This window comes from Protopterus annectens, chromosome 7.part0 (genome assembly GCF_019279795.1).
Source record: "Protopterus annectens isolate FY-2018-M chromosome 7.part0, PAN1.0, whole genome shotgun sequence".
NCBI lineage: Eukaryota > Metazoa > Chordata > Ceratodontiformes > Protopteridae > Protopterus > Protopterus annectens.
This window is the reverse complement of record NC_056739.1, coordinates 1,610,953,360-1,610,976,961: the sequence shown is the minus strand read 5'-3', so window position 1 is coordinate 1,610,976,961 and position 23,602 is coordinate 1,610,953,360. Positions and strand designations below refer to the sequence as shown.

The 23,602-nt window shown below is 38.6% G+C and overlaps 1 protein-coding gene across 3 annotated transcripts in view; it reads right to left on the bottom strand.

The window, feature by feature from the left end:
* The window catches only part of SEMA3F (semaphorin 3F), an 861,789-nt gene extending 839,190 nt beyond the window's left edge, over positions 1–22,599 (bottom strand). For 2 of the 3 annotated variants that reach the window (XM_044078155.1, XM_044078157.1), the window contains exon 1: positions 21,924–22,055. In XM_044078155.1, the coding sequence (XP_043934090.1) occupies positions 21,924–21,948 (25 nt within the window). In that variant the 5' untranslated portion in view covers positions 21,949–22,055. Of the gene's footprint in view, positions 1–21,923; positions 22,056–22,083 lie in introns of those variants that run through there. The other variant, XM_044078156.1, reaches the window with a different exon arrangement.
* Positions 22,600–23,602: the final 1,003 nt, after the last annotated feature.

Sequence of the window (23,602 nt, the reverse complement as noted above, 5' to 3'; positions counted from 1 at the left end):
TATTTTGTATGTGGTAGAAAAGCATACAAGTGGTTACCTGAGAATTGGTCCGGCAATTTTTTTTGGGGCTACCTGGCTCCGGCCATACGACACACAGCAGTCTTACCTTGAGGAAAAATTCGGAATGTCCGAGAAGTCGTCAAGAAACCCGTCAAGAAACCTGTAAATCCAGTGGGGAAAATCGATGCGCGTTGGAAAAACCATCATTCTATAGGCGATAAACTGACACACATGGACTTGAGTGACAGTGTTATATCGTGGGCAGGCATATCACCAGCATATGGAGCAGTGAAATCGATCTGGGAGCTGAGAAAACTGTCTAAACTTCTCAAAGTAATGAGTAATGCAACTTTTTCCACCCTAGAATTGGTGACTGATGAACTGAATGCCATGAGAACTGTAGTGCTGCAAAACCACATGGCTCTTGACTTCACCCTAGCGACGAGAGGCGGTACCTGCGCTTTAATCAGGAGGAGTGCTGTTCGTATATTCCTGACCATAAACACGAGCTAGACAATCACCTTGAGGTAATTCAGCAAGTGTCGGACATGACCAAACCAGGACCAAACCCATTGACGGACTTTTTCCAGAAATGGTTTGGGGGGGTGGCGTACTATCCTAATGAACATCCTGATTGCCATTTGTGTAGGAATGATCCTACTGGGAGTATGTGTTTGCTGTGGCATCCCCTGCATGAAATGACTGATCAAAGACCTTATAGACATGTCAGTTTCAGAAACCTTATATCAAAGTGCTGAGTTTGAAGAACTGTTAAAAAATTGAAAATGCTTTCGTAAGTTTAAACTGAATGACTCTCTTAACTGCAAATCCTGAGTAGGAAGAGGTTAGGGGAAGAAAAACTGGTTATTCTTATTTTGAAAGTAGAATAAAGTATTAAAAGGGGGGAAATGTTAGAAAAATATGTATTAGTGTATGTATTAGTAATATGCTTAGTGCATTTAAGATTTGAAAAGGGTTAACACATTTATTCTATTTCACACTGCATAAATCTGTACAAACTGCAGAAGCTTTCCAATCTTGTATTGTCATGAAATATGCGCAGTTATGATCTTTGTTTATGCTCTGGAAATTTACAGGGAAGCAGATAATTTCTGCTTGTGTCAGGAAAATAATAAATAGATGTATTGCTTGTATTAATGTTATGAGATTTAGACAAGGAGTTCCGCTTATGCTGTGAGAAAATACACAGCTGCAGAAGCTATTGATAATAAGAACAAAGACTGCTTGAAAATATATGAACCGCAAACAGCGTTTACTAGTGTCTAAGCTAGAAAAGTACCTCGAAATGTAACACATGCATTAGAACTACACAATAGAAGCTTGTAGCAGGCTAAAGCCCCCAAGGCCAGGTTGTTTTTCTCAAAATGTTTTTCATAAATCCAGTCATGTCAGCAGAAAATCTGAGTAACATCTGCTGTAGAACAATACAGAAAGTTGTGTTTAATTACGTCAACTATAGAAAGCAACGTTTTGTAGAACAGTATAAGAAGAGCATACTTCCTGTTAGTAGTCAGGCAAAATCCTGTATTTGCATGTTTTTGTCTCCTTGCAACAAGTAATTAAATGCCATATCTGAACCTTACGTGAATTGGTCTTTGAAGTTTTTTCCTTTGACAAGTTACTTTGCTTGGTGGACCAGTTATCTCTCAACACAGGTCCTTCTTTCCCCCCCCCACTCAGTCTGTCACAACACATGCTGCAGACTTTACTTGGGGATCAGTTTCAGTTTTAAAAGTGCAATGTTTACGGAGCTCCCAGGACAGACAAAAGCACATAAATGTCAAAGAGGTGTTGTCAGACGTCAATGCTTTAAACTTCCTAAATTATCTTTGATCTCCAGAACATCAACAAGTTAAAAAGACAATGCCTCAGTGTTGTGGTACCTAAACAAACAAGGGGGTACAAGATTTTATCCCATTTGCAGTCTTGTTGTGATTACTTGAGAGGTAGTAAGCACCTCGGTTTGGCTCTTAAGGCTTCAAACATACCATCAAAGCAAAACATTGCAGAAGACAAGCTGTGCAGGACCAGGACAGCCCTTCATAAATAGTAATTACACCTGGAAGTCTTTTAAGAACTGATCCAACTGTGGGGAACAGCTCAAGAAATCTATTTACCTCATTTCAAAACAGACAGTTAAAGAAATTCTGTTCTAGGATTTATTGCAAACAGGCCTGAAAGAAAGATAATTTTCATTCCCATGGATAGGAATGATTCTGTATGCCTTTCACTACTCTCTTCTGATACACAGGGTCCTCATAAGATTCTGAGAGACTCTCCAAAGATGATGGTAGTGATTCCTTCTTGGCCCAGGCAGCTGACTGCTTGGTTCATAGAATTTTGATACCTTTCCATTATCATTTTTTTTCATGGGAATATACAGCAAGTATTAAAGGAGGCAAAAAAAAAAAAAAAAAAAACAAACACTGCTACTATAAAATGCCTGTGCAAAATATTCTCTAGTTGGTGCTACTCTAACAACCAGGACCCTTCAAGGCCTGGTTGCCTCTAGATCTAGATTATTTGTCTAAGTAATTATCCACTGTCCTATCTTGCTATTCTATGAAGATTTATATTTTGCCCATTTCTGCTTGTCTGCCCTGAGATCCCCCTTCTTCCTGTCTTCAAGTCAAGCAGATTTTGAAAGGGGCTTTACAGATCCATCCGCCTAGGAAACAGGTTGCTCCTCCTTGGATCTTACTCTTGTGCTTGAAAAACTAGCACTTGTTCCATTTGAGCCCGGTCATAAGCTGACCTGAGGGTCTTAACATGGAAAAGTGCTACTCATTGTTTAGACTTTGCAAGAAGGACATCTGAGTTACAAGCTCTTATGGTGAGGCAATCTTATGTCATCTTCCATAAGGACAGGGTTTATTTGATCATAGGAACAAAGGGTCATAGGGGATTACTAGGCAATCAACCTTGAGGTCATTTTAAGCCTAGCTGTTTCATCCCACTGTAATACCATGGAAATACTAGCCGATACCCAAGATTGCATTTAGTGATGACTATCCAGGAGGGTTGTAGGTGCTGTTCCTGGTAAGAATGTATAATGCCCCATCGACTTGTCCAGGTTCCTCTTGAACAGTGTCATAGAGGTGCTCTTTCATGTGAATTTGTAGCCTGTTCCAAAGACGTGGCAGTCACTGGGAGATAAATCTGTCCCTCCAGCATGTCCTACTTAAGTCGCAGGCCATATTTAGGTCCCTGGAATGGGTATCCCAAGTCCCGTTTGATTTACTGATGTGTAGCAAGTTCATTAGGTTTGGGTCCTGGACTGCTGTGTAGGCCAGGCATAAGTCTCCCCTAAGAAGTCTATATGATACAGACTATAGTGACAGGGACTGTAGTTAGTTTGTGCACGGCACACTCTGGAGCCTCTTGATCTTCTTTGTTAGAAACCTGTGAGGTCTCTCCAGTTGCTGCAGGTGCTTTGGATGGTACATGCCGAACAGCACATTACACTCAATTATAGGCCAGATTAATGCCAAGTATAGAGGGGTTATAACCTGTTTTGCTCTTGAGGCAATGCCTTTACTTATCAAGTGTGCTGCACAGAAAGCCTTCCTTACTACAGTAGACACATGGTGGTCAAAGTTAAGGTTGAAGACAACTTGTGATCCCAGGTCCCTTACCACTTTGTGGGTACTTGGATATTGTTTTTGATTTAATAGTGTGAAGGAACATTGTTTGAACTGAAGGGAAAGATGATGCATTTCTTTGCATTCAGTTTGAGACTGTGACTAACACACCAGTCACTGGTCTGAGTGAAACCCTCCTGGAGTATATTGACATCACTTGAGAATTCAATGATTGCACCTAGTTTGCAGTCGTCTGCAAACTTAGTCAGCCACAACACTTTAGTTTTGATCTGAACTTCTGAGACGTATATACCAAACAGTAGGGGGCCCAACACTGACCCCTGTGGCACCCCACTGGTACCAGTTTGTGAACCAGTTGGCAATCCATCTTACAACTAAGGGGTTTACATTCAGTTTGCTAAGTTTATCAGTAATATCTGAATGTGGGATTGTATCGAAAGCCTTTGCCTAGTTGAGGTATGTTGTGTGCACATATTTGTCCTCATCAATGGCTCTAATCACATTTTCAATGAAGTCCACCAGATTTAATAGGCAGGATCTGCCCTTGATGAAGCAAAATTGGGTAGGATCCAGGGTTTAATGGTCACCTATGTCTTTATACATGAGGTCCATAATGATATGTTGCATGGTCTAACAGATATGGCTGGTCAGGCTTATGGGTCTGTAATTCCCTGGGTCTGTTGCTAGGCCACCTTTGTGGAGGAGAATAACTGTTGCAGTTCTCCATTCCATAGGAACAAACTATATGGTTAGGCTATGATTGAAAAGGGTACTTAATGGTGATGCTAGTTCATGCTTTAGCTTGTTAAGAAGACAGCCTGGGATATCGTCTTGTCCCATAGAGGCTGTGTTCTTTGCCTTGGACAAGGCTTTGAGGAAATGCTCTTCAGATATGTAGGGTGGGGTGGTGGGGTTTGGGGGAAGGTTTTTGATAAGTTAGGAGGGAATAAGGGAGTTAAATTTTTTACAGACCTATCCACTAGCAGGTTTTCTATCTCTGTGGGGTCAGTGTGTGTGATACCATTGGTCACTAGTTCTGCACATGCTTGGGACCTATCTTTTAGGCTACATAAGTAGCTGTAAAAGACATATTTGGCTGTAGTTGCTTAATGTCTCTCAAAGGAGCCCTTAGAGAATTTGACAAGTTATCTTATTTGCCTGTTGAAACTGAGGAGGGTGCTTTTCCATTGTTGGGGCCTTGCCTTTGTTTTTTTGAACTGCAACTTTTTGCATTCATTATAAAGTTTGTTGATGCTGGATGTCCACCATGGCAGCTTGTTTTTACTTGGGGCTCTAGCTTTGATTCTTTCTGGTACAGTTGAGTTTATACACTTATGCAAGTGTTTGTAGAGAGCTTTAGTGTAAGCTTCAGCATAGTTACCACTCCCAGCTTGGTGGAGGCTTGGAATGCATTTATGCCTTTGTCTAGAAGGGTATGGTTTACCCTGGGGAAGTTTCTTAGTCTGATTTCATCCTTTGTGAGTTCTTGTGTTAGTGCCAGCTCAAAGTTGACTGTTTTGGGGTCAGAATTAACTGACTGTTCAACAGTTGTGGCAATGCATCTGTTTGACATGTTAGTGAGGACCAGATCTAGCATGTTTGCTCCTCTTGTTGGGGTATGAACCATTTATTCCAGGGCATTTGAATTAACAAAGTCAAGGAACGTTTGCTGTAGTAAGTTGGGGCTAGCGTAGGTTTCCCAGTTGATGGTGTGATATTTGAAATCCCCCATAACCAGATTGTTCAGTAAAATTTGGATTGTTTCCAGTTTGGTCAAGTAGGCTTCATGAGTGTTGTGATCTATGGAAGAGGGATCTATAACTGGCTATGACTTGAATGGGGGTCTTACCCACTGTAACCTGGACTTGGAGTAACTCCATGGAGTTCTCCAGTTTAACTAGATGTGAGGTAAATTTATCTCTAATATAGATAGAAACACCACATCCTTTGGTTTTCACACACTAATTTTGCATTCTAAAGTATGGAAGGCATTGTGGCCTTGCAAGGCCAGGATACTCTGAGGCCTTGAACCAGGTTTCCGTGACTGCACAGATGTCTACATATTCTAGTGAGAGAAGTGCTTCCAGGGAGGGCAGTTTATGGTTTAAGCTCCTAGCATTTAGCAACATGAGCCTTATTTTCTTCTGACTGGCTAATTTCACGTTGGTAATGTTGTTTTCAAGACCTTGCCTAAAAAAAAGCATTATGGTGGAGGTAAGAGCCTTTACCAGCAGCCAAAAGCCTAGAGGTACAAACTGTCTCTGGCAAAGCAGTAAGGTTTGTCCACCATGGCTTCCTGGGCTGACAGGAACTAGATCCCCTTTGAATGGCACCAAAAACTAAGACAATTATTGAAATCAGTCATTGTTTGTTTAATCAGTCTAGGTGAGGGTAGTATGCCGCTCAAGGATAGGGACATACCTGCCTGAGACACATAGACAGCTCAACTATGCCTCTCTTCATATAGTCCAGTGAGGTATGTCTCAAGTCATTCACACCAACATGAACTATGACAGAGTCACAATGGTACTTGTTGCTCAGAGACCTGATTGCATACATGATCTGATGAATCCTGACATGGGATAAGCAGCTGACCATGGCTTTCTCCTTGTCCAACCTGGTGAGTGGGTCATCTGTGTGTCTCACTACTGAGTCTCTAATGACAAGAAAATTTGTTTTTTGAGTGTCACACCTTACGGGCTTGGTGGGTGAGACACTGGTGTTGCTATGTGTCATTGGTTCTGTTGTGACTGTGTTAGTTGTAGCAGTCTTGTGTTTTGGAGGTCTCTGGTGTTTCGGTAATTTTTTTGAGAGAACCTCTGTGCATGTAGATTTTTGTGTTTGATACATACTATGTGTATGAGTAGTGGTACTATGTGCATGTGTAGTGGTGGGTGTGTTGACAACCTCTTCTGTGTTACTGTGAGTGCGAGAGAGCATGGACCAAGGGATACATAATCCTACATACTTTGGTTGTCCATGGGCAGTTCAGATGCTACTTGGACTGAACTAAATCCTTCAGGTAAAATGATCAGCTGTTTGTCTCTTAAAAAGGTAAGAAAAAAGGACAGCCAGTGTTAATGCAGACCACTTTGAGTTGGTTGTCTCATGATATTTTGTTTTGCTATGCTCACTGTAATAAACTACTTCTAAGCATGATTAAGGTCTATTCTACCAGAACGTTGACTTCACTGGTGGCTTTTTGTAAAATGATGAACCCTTGAAGTATTCTAGAGGCAGCAACTTGCTCCTCTGTACATGCCTTCAAAAAGCCTTACAAGATGGATACATTTTCCAGGTCCAGAACAGTTTTTGCTAGATCCATTATCTATGGGTTCCTGGATTCTTTTTCCTCCTTTTTTGTTTCTAAGCTATGGTAATCTACCCAAATAGCTTTGGCTATTGAAACAGTGAGGTAAATGTTGCACAGAGTACAGTTGTATAAGTAAACATACAATACGCCTGGTTCAAGGCAGCAGAAAGAACCCCTGCACAACCAGGATATAACTCATTCCACAACTTTCAGCCCCAGAACTTGGACCGAAGCTCCAAAGGTGGTTGTGTTTCCATATTCATAAAGGATGTGCATACCTCCAGATTGGTAGCCCAACATAATGCATCAGAGATATTTCAGGTGCAGCTAACATTGGGTAAGACAGCGATTCAGGTCGTAGCCTGTTGTAGGTCCCCAACCATGACCCAAGACACTCACTCCACATTCCTAAGCACCCTGGAGAATATTAGGGTCCAACCTAACACTCTCATACTGGGTGACTTCAACTACCCCTCCATTAACTGGGAAAACTACTCATCTACCAATACACTTGCCCAACATTTCTTGGAATTCATTAATTCTAATGCCCTAGACTAGCTTATTCTTACCCCCACTAGAAGTAGCAACATCCTTGACCTAGTCATTACTAACATGGGCGACCATTGCTCTACTCCAGTAGTCAACTCCTCCCTGGTTAGATCCGACCACAAACTAATCACCTTGAAAATCCACCCCCCCCCCCCCCCGCAAAGGGAACCACTATGAAAAACTTCTCCAAAACTAACTTTGGGCTCCTAAGAACAGAGGTGGCTAAGTTCACGGCACCCATGCAAATGGAGAATAGTTACATGACTGCAGAATCATACACCAATGCAATGTACGAACACGTACACAAATGCATGGAGCTTGCTATACCCAATAGAACCAAGATGCTCTCCTCCAAAAAAAGGAAGCCAATCTGGTGGTCCCCTGCCATAAACAAACTCTACAACAGAAGGAGGAAACTGATGCGGAATAAGGTGAAATCCCAAGACTGGAAAAACTCCCTTATCAGCCTCAACAAAATGTTGAGATCCCTCATCAAATTCTCTAAAGCTAGCTATGAAAACAGAACTGCAGCATATAGTAAAGACAACCACAAGGCCTTCTATAGTTATGTAAAAAACCTCCACGGCAATACCCAGATTTGCTCTGAGCTACTGCACAATGGTACCTCCTATACCGAGCCAACAGATATTGCCAATATACTGGTCGACAGATTCAGTGCCAACTTTTCTCCTCTCCCCACACCCAAAGTACCAATCACAATACCAGTAGATTGCCAGGCACCCAGTACTACTACTGCTGCACAGGTTAAAACAGCACTGTCCAAGGCCAATAATACAGCTTCTATGGGACCTGACAATATCCCTGGCTGTGTTCTACATGAACTACAGAGTGAACTGGCACCTCACCTGTGTGCCCTGTTCAATTACAGCCTCACCTCAGGCTTTGTCCCTACCGAATGGCGCACTGCTATAGTCATCCCTCTCCACAAAGGAGGTGCGACTACAGACCCTGGGAACTATCGCCCCATTAGACTGACAAGTTTGTCATCATGGACCTAACAAAATAAGGATATAGGGAATCTCCAAACTCTGGATCCCACACAGTTTGGTTTGTGAAGGGTAGAGCATGACTGTTCAACTTGGTCGACTTCTATAAGTCAGTCACCAGAGCTGAGGATGAAGGCAAGGTAGTTCATACAGCCTACCTTGATCTGGCCAAGGCCTTTGATACCATTCCCCACTCAGGAATCACAGAAAAACTCACTAAGTTAGGCATCAATACCTATATCACTAGGTGGGTTGCACACTGGCTCACAGATAGAACTCACAGTATGAAAGTAGCTAACTCCAAGTCCTACAGGGATCAGTCCTGGGTCCTCTCCTGTTTGGTATATACTTCTCAGAAGTCCAGTCCAACACAAAGGGACTCTGGCTGACAAAGTTCGCAGATGATTGCAAGTTGGGAACCATTATTAACTCTTCAAGTGATGTTGACATCCTACAGAAAGGCCTCACTTAGACCAATGACTGGTGTCAGAACCATGACCTTAAGCTCAGTGCCAAAAAATGTGTCGTCATCCCCTTTGGGAAAAACCCAGTTCCCATGAACTGCCATATCGATGGTAGTCCAATGAACACAGAAGGCATTATAAGAGATCTGGGAAGACAGGTTGACAGCAACCTCTCTTTTGACCACCACACTGCCACTGTGGTCAGAAAGTCCTATATGTGGCACATCTTATTACTAAGGGTTCTGCATCCAGGAAGAAAGACACCATTTGTCTCCCTCTATGCTTCCCTCATTAGGCCAATCATCGAGTACAATGCCCCATTTGGCATGTACCTCACTAGACACCTGCAACAACTGGAGAGGCTGCAAAAGTACCTCACAAAGAGGATTCTAGGCCTTAAACACTTGTCCTATATGAACAGACTCAAAAAACAATTATTCTCTGTCTCATATCGCATACTTAGATACTTACATTTCTGCTTTACTTATAAAGCCATATCTGAACCAGCTCTGTTAGAAATGCTACATCTAAAGAAATCCCAATCCCTCCATACTACATGCTCCAGATACCTCAACCTCATTACTACAATCAACAGAATGTGCTGGAGGGACAGGTTCATAACCCAGAGACTCTCCATGCTATGGAATAGACTTCCCATATATGTCAATCACAGTACCTCACTGGTCCTCTTCAAGATAAATCTTGATGAGTGGATGGGAAATAGAAAATTCATCCCGGGATCACTCCAGTGGCTCTACTCGACAGAGGCACTGGAAACTAAGGTCAGGTTGCATGATGTCAGCGTAATCCTATGGGCTAGGCTTGTAAAGGCTCCAGAGCCATTAGCCTAGTACATACCTTATGAACCTATGAATAACAGTACATGTTCTAACAGATCACTGTTGCAGTAGCTGTCCCCTTCCTCTAGCCCCTTTACTTGGTTCTTTGGATATATTGCCAAGATGTCTGTGTGTGTGTGTTATATATATATATATATATATATATATATATACACACACATATATGTATATTTATGTATATATATATATATATATATATATATATATATATATATATATATATATATCTATATGTGTGTGTGTGTGTATGTGTGTGTGTGTACATATAGTTGCACTGTTTTTTTTTTCTTTGTTATTCCTTTCCTAGCATTATTTCTTTCAGGATTGTAGCCTTACTTGTTGGGAAAGAAAGCTTTGAATCTTTTTGTGCCCAAACTTCCCATTATATGGTTATGATCATCCCAATGCCAATTTTGGTATGTGGAAGGTGCCCTAAAAATTTGAAAGCTGGCCAGTTATTCACTCCATTTTACACAATTATCATATCACAATCATCATTAGTCCATTTTAGCATCATTAACATGCTCTGAATTTTAGTCCCATGCATGCCAGCTGCACAAATTCCTAATGAAATCCAGTGGTGCAGTGGTGTGTCTTACGCACAATGCAGTCACCAATTATTATGATGCTTTTGTAACTGCTAAACTTTATTGTCTGCCTTGCAGGCTTTTGAGTATGGTCTGGTTCAGTTTTAAAACAACATATTTTTGTTATTGTGGATTCTCCCATTTGCCATGTTATAGTTAATTTACTGTGGTTATCAGGAGGTTTGTATAATATTTTACTTGTGTGTGATTCTGCTATCTTGGGATTATGGTTTTCTTGAGTGATGTACAGGTGATTTTTATTTGTTCCTTATTCAGTTTTCCTGTGTGTGTAGTGACAGGTATATTCATGCTCAAAAGGTGGAGCTGTGAGTTAAGCTTTAGTATTCAAAATTTTCTTAAATCTCTTGGTAATGTGAAAAAGAGCTGTGTTTATCTGACTACCTGGTACAGAATGACTGAGCCCTAATTGCAACCCAGCTGACAATGGCTCAAGTAGTCTTTTTGGATGTTAGAGGATCTGGCTGGAGAAGGAGAGGAGTGAAGAGATGACGCCCGCTGACCTCTTCCTGGGGTAGGATATGGGGCAATGTTGTGGTAGTGTGTTTCACACTGCACATTTCTGGTGAAGACTTGAAGCCTAGCAGGAGCCAGCTGTTCAAAGGGTGGGGGTGGGTTGTCTGAAGGTTACATCACTTGTGGAAGTAAGTGATGGCCCCATGCAGCAGCCATTATTCCCTCCCCCAGAGCTCTTACATGTCATGCAGAAGACATTAAAGATACATAACAAAAATACCCTGATGGCTTCCTGCATGACACCCATTCATTGACTGGCTCTTGTTTGTTAGAGAAATAATGGGTAGAGGTTGTAGCAGCCAGAAGGCTAGCAGGTGTAGTGGGGGGGGGGGGGGTGCAGGAACAAACTATATTTTCTATGGGCATTACGCAATTCTTACTACTTGCACTACCTGAGATAACTATTATCTATCAAGTCTTGGATAGTTAACTCATGAAGTGTAATACTTCATTTAAAGTGAGATTTTTCCAGTGTAAATCTAATATAAATGTATACTGCTAGTCAAAATCTAGCTCCTCCTTTCTAGAAGGGACAATAAACACTACATTTTATTTTTATTAATTTATTTTACATTTGTTTTCCGGGAAAGTCCAACTGGACACATGTCCTCTTTTTTATTTATTTATTATTTATAATTTATTTTACACTTGTTGACCGGGAAAGTCCAACTGGACACAGGTCCTTTTTCAGCGGAGACCTGGGGAGAAAAGCTCCAGAAAAAATACAAATACGACTTGGAGTTTCACAAACGTAAGAAAGAAGTAACAGTACTAATCACAGACTAGACAGAAGTTAAACTTAAGAGGAAATGACTGCTTTGATAGCAAAATGACAGATACATGATGAGTACAGTTCTTTAGCTAGAAACATTCAAATTTTGTACTAAGGTTTCTTTTTAAACAGATTGGGTATTTTTATTTGTTTGCAGTTGCTTTATAGAACAGAACTAGGTACTAGTACCAACTGGAAATTTTAAGTGTAAGCTAGAAAAAATGTTTAAAGCTATGGGTATGGGGAATGCAGTAGTAGAACAGAGGAATATACAAATGGAAGAATAAAGGAACTTTATTTTAGGGAAGGGCCTTCATCATATGATCTAGCAATGTTCAATATTACAAACTAATAAGAGACAGAAGGGCTTTTGAAGGCAATTTCACATAAGTGTAGAACAATTCAAGAGCCACTGTACCTAAAAGCACAACAAACGGAAAGTGGTTGAAGTTTAGAAAAGCCAGACTTTCTCACACAACAGTCAAGAAAATACTTTTTAAAGTAAAATAACTCTGCAGTAAGGCAATCACACACAAAAAAAAAACAGATACACTGACACGTACATCTGTTCTGAATATTCTCTCAGGAAAGCCTTTATTTTGTTTTCATTACCTTAAATAATAAGGACAACTTCCCAGTTTCTCCCACAACTCACAAGGATTTAAAACTTCTGGTGTCATAGAAAGAAGCAAAAAGTTTGCTTTCTGCTTTAACTTACAACCTTTGAAACTCCAAGAAAATAATTTCTAAATTAAAATTAAACTGCAGTAAAGCAAGAGTGAAAAAAATGAAATCAGTTTAAGTATGCAAGTTATAAACCAAAATGTCAGATAGAGAACATTCTGGTCTGAAAGCTCTTTCAAGAAAACCTTGACCTGCTTTGCCTTACTAATCACTAAAAAGACTAGTTCCCAGCTCCTCTCATAATTGAAAAGCAATTAATCCCTTTGGCTCTACATAACAAAAGTCAGTGTTTGCTTTGTGCCTTAACCTAAAACTTTTAAAATTCAGAGAAAATTATATTTAAATTAAAATAACACTGTGATAAGATAACAATAACAACAAAAACGATGAAAACAATGTTAATATACAAACTATAACCCCCTGAGAAAGGTAGGTGTGTGTGTGTGTGTGTGTGTGTGTGTGTGTGTGTGTGTGTGTGTGTGTGTATGTGTGTGTGTGTGTTTTTTCTGTGCATATATCTATATCTATGCATATATGTATATCTATATCCATCTATATCTATCTACACACACACACACACACACACACACACATATATATATATATATATATATATATATATATACACACACACACACACACATTTGCTTTGAAAGCTTTCCTAAGGAAAACAGGTATTTTTGTATGTATTTATTTTATTATTTTTACTTTCCTAGTGCTAATCTCAAACACTGGATGCCTATCATTACCCACCAACTTATTCACTTAATAGTAAAAAGCTGGGTGTCAGATAAGCTAATGGCCATCAAATAAATAAGTTTCAAAGTGGACTTTATTTCTTGTTGCTACTTCCTTGCAGAACAGTTGCAAACAACTTCTCCTTTGCATATAGTGCATATCCCCTTACTTATCAAAAGCCCTGCCATATGTTGATTTTTTGAGGGCAAAGTCCGAAACCAAAAGGGATGAAGAATATGAAGTTGTTAAGACTCAGAATGAGGAATGTTTACATGAAAGTGGCTAAAGCAAGTGGACATTGTACAGTAGAGGAACAACAGAAGGTTCTTCAGAAATGATTTCTTAATTTATGCATGGTAACAGGCAGGAATACAGTATTCTGTGCAACAGTATATACAACTTTTTTGAGAAGGATAAAAATTATAAGACAAAACTGACATATTCCGATGCCACATTCAATATTGAAGAACATTTGGCAAATAGTTTCCAGTAATGTACCATAGAATGTTGAGAAGTTCAATCAAAAATTGCAACTTTCCCATTTGAAAAATGATTCATTTGTAATAGTATGCTGTCACAGATTTTTTCATGAACAAGATTAGACATGCTTTGAAAAAGTATATTTCTGAGGGTTTCTTATAGAACTGTGCAGGTGTGCCACTGAAAGGTGGTACATTGATCAGAAAAAAAAACAGAATATTAAATTATACATTCAAAACATGTATGGGGATGTGAAAATAAGAATCTGATATATTCTATCACTGCTCGCATGAATGAACAGAATGGAGGCAATTTTGATACTTTGAGGTTTTGCATTTTATGCTCCCCTACTAATTAATAATGGACAATCTATAACTTAACGTGAAAATGATGGAAGCAATATTTATATTAAAACTCGACAAATTGTTTCCACCAAAGGCTGAATCAGAAGAACTATGAATGTCATCAGATAATCTAAGATATGAAGAAGTATATCAGACTTGCCCAATAAGACCCAGGCCAAGAATGTACAGCTAACCTTAAAGTAATCAGTCTTAGCCATTCATACAGCTGCTATGCAGGCACTGTTGTGAATGAATTGATGCCATGAATGACTAGCTACTCATGGAGTAACTATAAAAAATATGTCCAGGTTCTGAGACTGTCAGCTACAGATCATAGCCTCAACAGGTATGGTTAGGGTAGCCTGGGTAAGCATGGCAAATTATTTGATTTCTGTAAGTTGACATATAAATGGTATCTGCAGCAATCCATGTGGTAAAACAGATGGAAAAGGACTTAACTTCAGTTTCACTTGGTAAGTGGTATAAGATAGCTGGGGCAAGTTTGGTATCTATACTATTTTGGGCAGTGTTCTAGGGGAATTTTTTTCTCATCACTTTTATCAACATAATGACAGCATGGATTTGGATGCACATTATGTGGTCATGTTCTCCCAGAGTGTGGGATCAGAATGCGGTACAGTGTGCTTGAAAGTAGATTTATAGAATGTTTTATCATATGACTTACACTTGCAGCTACTTTTCAAATTGTGTTACAGCAGATAAGCCCTCACTGAATATATTGTCGAGTAACAAGCCATCTGTGTTTGAAGTCAGCCATTAGTATGACATCAGAATGTGGGTGGTGAGGGCTGCGTATCTGTGGAAACTTATGACTGGCTTAACATTTGGGCTATGGTTAGTGTTAAAGGGTGGATGAGCTGAGCGGTTGGTCGTAATAGTCAATTTATGTTGCAGCTGGCACATTTTAAAACTAAATATGTAGCACAAGTGGTTACCCTTGTATTCGTCAGCCAGGCAAGTCAATAAACATATATCATTTATTTGAAATGACAGGACAAAATGACCTTTGGACAAGAACACTTTGCTAAGCATGATATACAATGCAATATTCTGGATAACTGTATTTAAGGGAAAAAACAGTTACGTGAGATTCTACTTGTAGAATAACATTAAGAAATGAATGACACTGAATCTGTGGTTAATTACTTAAGCAAGGGACTTTGGCTTAGTTGCTGGCAATTATTAAGAGGTGCACTTATTTTTTATTTATATTTTTCTTTACTGTTATACTATTACTAGGGAGCATAAGTAAGTACCTTACTAGCCCCTTCTCTCTCCCTACATGAATGGTGTATGTCTTGTTGGTAACTACCTTGGAATGAAACAGAACAACTATTCCAGCACTAATTTAACTATTGTTATTATTTTGTTTTTCCTTAAGCTTGCATAACATGAGACTTCTTCAATGTTGTACATTTTAGTAATGAGGCACTCTGTAAGCTTTGAGTAAATTCAATATCATTGAAATGCCTGTTACTTCAAGATAATCAAAACAACTTACTTCAAAAATGTGACATGACGTGTTTGCTGAGGAGTGCAGATTTTCAAGCCTTGTAGCATGCTTGTGTGCTGAAATGATTACTTCTCTCACTTTGTAGATACATTCATGTCTGTCTGTAATGTTAGCATTTTATTACAGGAACTACAATGACTGCTTAAGAAGTGGATTTACCTGCACTGTGATATATTTGAGTTAGGAGGACCCCCTCAGCAAGAAAGTGAATTACAGGGAATGAGAAACTGCTGCTGCAAACGTTATCTTGTTGTAGTTATTTGTGGCTTCCAGCACAAATGACTAAAAACGTAACAGAAACAAATAAAAGTAACAGTGGTTGATATACCCCAAGCTGGCCCTGTAACTACCCTATAGTTCCTCTAGAGAGCAGCACTGATCGCAGATTCTAGATTCTGCTACTGGCTCATATTCTACTTTGTCTTCTTTTGAAATATTTTCTCAGTTTAAACAAATTACCAAGCAACTGCTTAAAAAAAGTAGAAAATAAACTCACCAGTTATAAACATTTCCTTATTTAACTTAGGTACTGTCCAGCATGGTTGTCAAAAATGTTTTATTTTAAAATTATTGCAGTGTTTGTCATGTTGCTGTGCTGTACAACAGTGATGTTTTAACATGACAGCATTCAGTCCATATTAGTTTCTATTTCAGTCTCCTGTGAAAAGCTTACATCCTATACTCCTGTGAATACCACATCCTGCAGTTACAACTGAGGACTGTACAAAAATGACAACACTGCATATGCAGAGCATGTGTATCTGAAATTTAAAAAGAACAATGCGTCAGGTTTACGTGATCTAGATATATGCCTTTGTTAGTACTATGATACTGACTCAATGCTACAGCTGTGAGTTGTTATTTCACTTTTAGAATATTTGGTATTCTGTTTTAAAAATAGCATATGAGTGCTGTGCCACCAGAAAGGATGACCCAAAAACAAAAACTGAATGTCAGTGTTGAATCATAAAGCATTACTAGTTGCTATAATCAGAAATATACATTTGGCATGCCTCCCAAGCATGCACATACTTTCTTACAGTCCTAGCTTGTACTTTTTTATGCAAAAAATGTACACATTCACTTGAATGTTTTCACTACAGCTTGATTAAGAATCTCAGTACATCTGTTTGTTTGCAGTATAATAACTGTGATGAAAGGGCTAAAATATGTATTATCCATGTGCAACTCCTTAAGTTTCTCTCCTCTGGTTTATGGACAGAGCACTGCACATAAGTTAGTTCAGAGGACAAAGCATACTATTAAAAGCATATGTCTATATGGTTAAGACTCTGGGCATATAGTCTGAATTTCTTTTTTGCATCAAACTAATAATAACCAGGTTGTACAACACAGCATATCTAGTATGCATGTCATGTCATTGAAGGTAATTTTAGCGAATACAAAAAGAGCGAGTGCAGTTCACTGAAATTACTTCTGCCGACAGTAGAGTCTGCTTTTTTCTTCACTGTTGTGTGCTCTTTGAGTTTGTATATTTAAGTCCAGGGGGTATAGGGCCATAGGGGACTTGCCTCCCCGTAAAAACAAAATAGTTGAGCTGTTTGCTGAAGGCAGTTTTGATGAACAGTTTCTTTTTCTTTTCATTCACTGAAATGACGTTCAATGACTTGACATGAATCTGAAGTATATTTATCTCATAGGTTCTTTATGCATGCTACAGCCCCAAGCATGCTTTGTAAAATGAACACAATTGCAGTGGGTTTGAGATAATATGACTATAGTCATTTTACATGGTCAGATACCATCATTTTTGCCTTATTTCCTTCCCTACAAATATAATTTGAACCATTTTATAAGTCACATGAGCCACTCCAGGTTGTGTAGTATCATACTATGCCTTCCATGAGAAAAAAAAAGACAGTTGGGATAATGGGCTTATGCAGCATTATGTATCTCATCCAGTCACTTGACCTCTGTGATTCCATTTGTACCATAGTTCTGTTGTTTAAAAACTGATGGCTCTCTTTGTACTACATTTTCCTGTTAATAGATTATCCATTAAATAATTTATAAAACAATATCACCATAAGGCAGTGTTAAGATGTTCTTTTGATCAAATAAATCTCTACAGATTTGAAGCTGTTAGCTTCATTGTTACAAACAGATCAGGGATTGACAACTGCTAAATTATTAGTGCTGACCTTGAAGTGACTACCATAAAAAATGATTATGACTAAATTTAAATCATGCCTGAAAGCATAAAAACATGCCTAGAACCTGTGATTGTAGAGCAAATTACAAAAAAAATAAAGAAATTCCAAAAAAAAAAAAAACTTGTAAAAATACACCTCCACTACAGAAGCATGTACTTAAAAATGAAGAACATCTGAATTTCAAGTAAGATGCTGCTTAAACTTACTGTTGTATGCAGAGCACCAGTTTCTGCTGCCAACAGTTATTAGTGTGAAACTTGTAAAAGTGCTACAGTCTGCAGCTGAAACCATTTAACAATGCATACAGATAGTGTAACATACCTCTCAACTGTCCAACTTTTCACAGAATGTCCATTTTTTGCCTCATATTTTTGGTCTGTGCCTAATAAAATTTGTAGTTTTCTGGCAAATTATTAAGGATTAAAGTCAGTAAATTAAGACATGCATTTAAGTTTCAGCTTTCATATCGTTCAAGAAAATGCAAGCTAACACAAATCTTGTTATTCTAGCAACTTCCTAAGTTTATAGGAATGATATTTAAAATCTGTGCCTAGTTTTGGGCCTTCCCCCATTATTATAGGCTTTGTCCCGATTTCTTACAGAGGCTAGCGATATAAACATAACATCTATGACAGGCAACATTTTCTACTGCAGTTAGGGCCAGAAGGTGATTTGGTACTTATTTCATAAAATATAACAAAAGAGCTTTAATTATCTAGCCGTTATGCCTACTGGAAGAGCAGGGACACAAAATGCTCTAAAATTTTACTTTGAAACTTTGTTTAGAGAAGGTGCTGTACAGCCTTATTGACTCTACCTGATTAGTACTTAGCACAGTGATAAGACGGTACAAGAAATCCTTACAACCTTACCTGTAAGGATAGAAGCATTCCTCATGAAGCAGTCGTTAAGCAAAATGTATGCAAAATAATACAGAGTGGACAAAGTGGGTCTTTTGGCTACTATTCTTCCATAAAAACATTCAGCATTATTTATTTTGTTTGTTAACTAGAAAAATACCGAGAAGAAATGTCATTTTTGAGCACAATATAATGCATAACATTTCAACCATTTACTCTGGAGAGAAATGTTTCTCAGTGTACCATTTACTCCTACATGTATTGTGCATACTACAAAGCACTTTGTTTTGTTTGCCCTGCATGTGTAATCATTCTTGACTTACCACTCACTTTCAGTTTTGCAGTATATGCCCTTCCTGTCAGAGGAAGCATGGCCAGCCTAACTTGTTTGGCTACATCTCATAGTGAGGACTTTGAACTAAAACTGCAAGGAAAGTTTGGAATGCTAGTGTCATGCTGGGCAGTTTGATTGGCCTAGCAATTGTGCTACCTGAGAAAGTAGACTCGATAGCCTGGAGGTTCTACTGGGTGGCTACTATTCCAGTGACAGAAAAGGGAATTAAAAGTGGAGGGACAGCATTTTTCTGGATTACTGGGATGTACTACACTTGTGCAGATTGTTGACTTGGGGACAGTTTGGAAAAGTGAAGTACAACTGCAGCGACTAACAGGGAGTAAACCTTGGCAATGAAAGTCATGTACTATGATTCAAGACTTTTATATCTGTGGCAAATATTTTTTTTTTACTATATCATGCAGGAAACAGGGCCATGTACATTTGATTGGTATATAGATACCAGGCAAAGGATTTGACTCATAGTGGAAGTCATGCACATGGTTAAGAACTGAAGAGAAATTTCCTGATCAGTGATAATTCCTGGAAAGAAGCATTGTTTCTGTTTAGTGTTTGTATGCAGTTGCTTAGGGTGTATACAATATACTGTAGTTAATAATGTACAAGTGTAAAGCGATTTTGTTTACCCAGTTATAACTTTCTTTAAATATGCTCATTTTGTAAACTGAGAGCACAGAATAAAGGTTATTAAAGAGCAGACCTTCTTCACTTCCAGCAGGTTTTAAGGGAGAAAAATACCAGGCATTAATATGAGATAAGCACAAGCTAGTCTACTTTAAAAACAACACCCACTGGCCATAGTGCTTTAACCCCCCTTTTTTTTAAACTGAGCAGATTTGTATTGTGGAACGTAATCGTTACCACAAGCACTGTGAGGGTTAAATGCAGAGGAGGTGGGTAAAAATTTAACTGACACCGTGGGGGATAACAACCTTTTGAAATAAAGAAAGAGAACACCTACAAAACTCATTATCCGCATTAAATGGAAGGATTATTGCTATTGTCAACCTGAGCTGTGCTTTTTCCCTGTGTGTTTTGTACTTTCATACACTGCATAACCTTTTTTTTTTTCCAATAGCAAATAAGTAGGGTGTGGAACCTTAACATACCTAAAGAGCCGAAGCCCGAATCAGTTCCTGCATAGTTGTCAATCAGCTGCACTGCAAATTCCTAGTGCATGCATCTTCAAAATGAGAGAGAGAGAGAGAGTTCCTACCTCCAAATGCCTTAAAATCTGCGAATTTGCACTGTGCTGTAAATTAGATGCTTATGAGCAAAGCACCACATTCATAGTGTAGGCTAACTGGCATTCAAGTTGATAATTAAGGGATAACTCCATTTTTATTTCTTACATTAGCATATGTGATTTTTATCAAAAAGCAAATATGGTAACCAACTGATTTTTATCATACTTGAAAATTGCAACTTAATCACACAGTAATTTGCTTTATATGAAAAAGGAATGCAACCTGAGAGGCATTTCATAGCAACTACATAAGAGCAAGATGCAGCAATGTAAGATTATAAGATTACAGTTTATGTAGGAAAGAAGGAATATGGCAGATATTGTTTAATATATGAGAAATGGTACTGACTAAGTGGGGTTTAATAAAAGGGAAATATCACAGAGGGTCAGATTATAAAAATAAAACATGATATATGAGCTTCTGTAAAAGGAAAAACAAAAGACACTACATGTGAAATAAGGAAGCAAATATTATAATATATAGTGTGAAGGAAAAAACAACAATGGACTGGATTTGAGCACTAACAAATCAGAGATGTACATGAACTAGAATAGACACGAAGAGGGTTTATACATGTAAAGTGAAAAAAAATGTTCACATTTGAAACCTTATAAAAAGACTGGAGACCAATAAATTATAAATTATAAAATGCAAACTATAAATCAGGAGAGGGGCTGGGTCTGTAAAAGTACTGGGAAATTAGCATTTTACCACTTACACATTTATTCTGTTTATTTGCATGTATTGACTGGATAGTATCATAAAAAAGAGAAATGAAGTACTTGTTCCTTGTGTGTGAGGTTTGTAGGAGAGGTTCTGCTGTTAATAAAAATGTATCAGACAGCTAATGCAAGTTGGCAGAACTGGAAAGCATAGTGACACTCTGGATTTAATGATAATTAGAACAAGAGACCCCTGAAGTGGGGGAGGGGGAGTACCGAACATGATATTATCACTTTTTGTACAGATGATAAAGCACAGTCTGCAGGGATTTAAATGTGTGCATAATGTAAGCTGTACTAGTGGCCATGTGGCAGGCAACTGGTTCTGTTAAATGGCTCAACCCTGGTTTGTTCTTCTCTGTCTGAAGCTTACAGTCACGTTCTGTGTATTTAGACTCAGACTATTACAAAATCAATGTAAATAGACACATACAACATCTATGCACACACAAGCTTCCTTCAGACAACAAATGCAGTGCTATGGGCTGGTTACTGAAAAAGTAGTGACATAATAAAGTTCCTTATGTTGGTCTCTCTTTTAAAAGCCGGACATATCAAATCCAAATCTAGAGGTGACTATTGCAACACATATTGTTTCAATGGATGCATTCCAGGCATATTGCTAATAAAAGCAGAAATACTAGCTAATTATAAGAGCTGAATCACAAATTGTGGGCATACCCGTTCAGCACAAATCATTAGTCCCAGGACAATAATTCATGGATTCGACTTCCTATTATATATATATATATATATATATATATATATATATATATATATATATATATATGTATAGGACATTTTACTGCATCCTAATGTGCAGTCCCTAAAGGTCATAATGATTTTCTACTAACTCATACAGCTAAAAAAAGGAGTGAGGGTTGGGGCTGTTCAAAGTGTTAAAGGTAAGCAAGCAGTCTTGCCACTTTATCTCATACTTAATAGTGCAGTAAAACACCTTTCCATTTTATGATGTAGTAGGTGTCTGTAACAACATAAACATTTTTTTCTGTTAATAAACATTGTACACAAAAATATTTCACTCGTATATGTTAAATCTTTTTTCTTTGTCTTACCACTTTCTTGAAGTGCGTTCAGCATACTGCAGCCTTCCGAGCATACATCATGTAGGAAGCAGAGAAGGACTTTAAAACAGAGATCTTTGTGCTCCCCCCTCCCCAATACACACTTATTCCCCAAGCTTTCAGGAAAGCACACAAGGTCAGAGAAGTATACCTTCCTTGGATGACCAGCAGTGATGAGTTACAGTAATGCCTCTCCCTGAGGTAGATTTCCTAGTAGAACAGCCATCAAAAGATCTTGTTTCTGAGGGCAGGTAGAACTAAAGACCACTAGAGGAGCCTTGTACTAGCCAAGAATATCCAGGACACGTCTTGCAGGAAAATGAACTTCTCAGGTACTGCAGGGTATGCCAGAAGAATTCATTTCAGATGAATTTTAAGCATTTCTCATCTTCCAGAAAAAGGCAAAAGATTAAAATAAAAGAGGTGAAAATGATAATCCTGTAAGCCGTACGTATTACACAGAGCAAGATCCTTCACAGGTTTTCAGCTTGCCCAAATAATCTTCCTCACTCTCACTTAAACTCTCTCTCTTTTCTGTTATACAGACTTCAGTAATCCCAGGTATGTGACTGCTTGGTAAAACCTTAAGTGATTCCTTGTGAAAGAGAGGGAGGGAGGTGGGGAGGAGTTCTTGAGCTCATGGACTAACTCACTCTGAACACTAGAGATCCGTGGTTTGCTTAAAAAAACACATACACATTGTCAAAGAGGGTTTGGATTAATGGTTATTTGCATAGACCATCCCACACCCTTCTCTCTAGACCTGGGGGGGGGGGGTTGAAGCTGAGCTCCACCCTGTCCCCTCCCCTAGTCTCCGTTCAGCTCACTAAGAGAGAGGCATAGGGCAATCTCCTTGTTTTGTTAATATTTTTGCCCACCAGGATAGCACTAGTCAAGGGTTAGACATATAATATTTTAAGTCCTGGGGGAATCAAACATCAGCAAATTAGTTATTAAAGAGAGTGATACAGTGGGAACATAAATAGCACATGTGTGAAAGTGTGTGTGTGTGTGTGTGTGTGTGTGTAATATAATACAAAGTTGCAAGCTATTTACAGAGTATTATACAGAGCACATCAATTTTCTTTCACACACGTATTGGCCAAGGTCAAAGTAAAACATTCTGAAGAATTAAGAGCTACTGTAGCTAGGTCAAAGGTGCTTAAAATGAACATAAATGCACTGTGCTCTGGTCAAGCCTTTATTATTAACTGACCAGTGAATGCTTGTGACTGTTACTATCCTGAACAAAAATCTTATACCACTGAGAAAACTGTATTCTATGACAGCTGTACATCAAGATATCTGTTTATATTTTACTTAATAGGTAAACTGGGTCCCATGCACCTCTGTGAATGCTCCTCTTGTAACTCAAGACTGACATTCACTATTTAGCTGTTAACAAACAGTTTAACAATTAACAATTAACTTCCAGATGAAAAACATAATAGTGACATCTCAAATACTGTGGTTTCCCTCTAGTACTTTCAGGAGTAAATTTGCTTTTTTTCCAGACCATCTTGCAGAATGAATGAAATTAACTTCAAACGAAACTATACCTAAGGTGTCTTTTGTGTCATATGACACAATGTGTCTAGAGCACGTATCTGTAGTCTGTAAAACAGGTAAGTTAACTGTTAACTAGAGCAAATCTGTGACTTCCTCCCCAG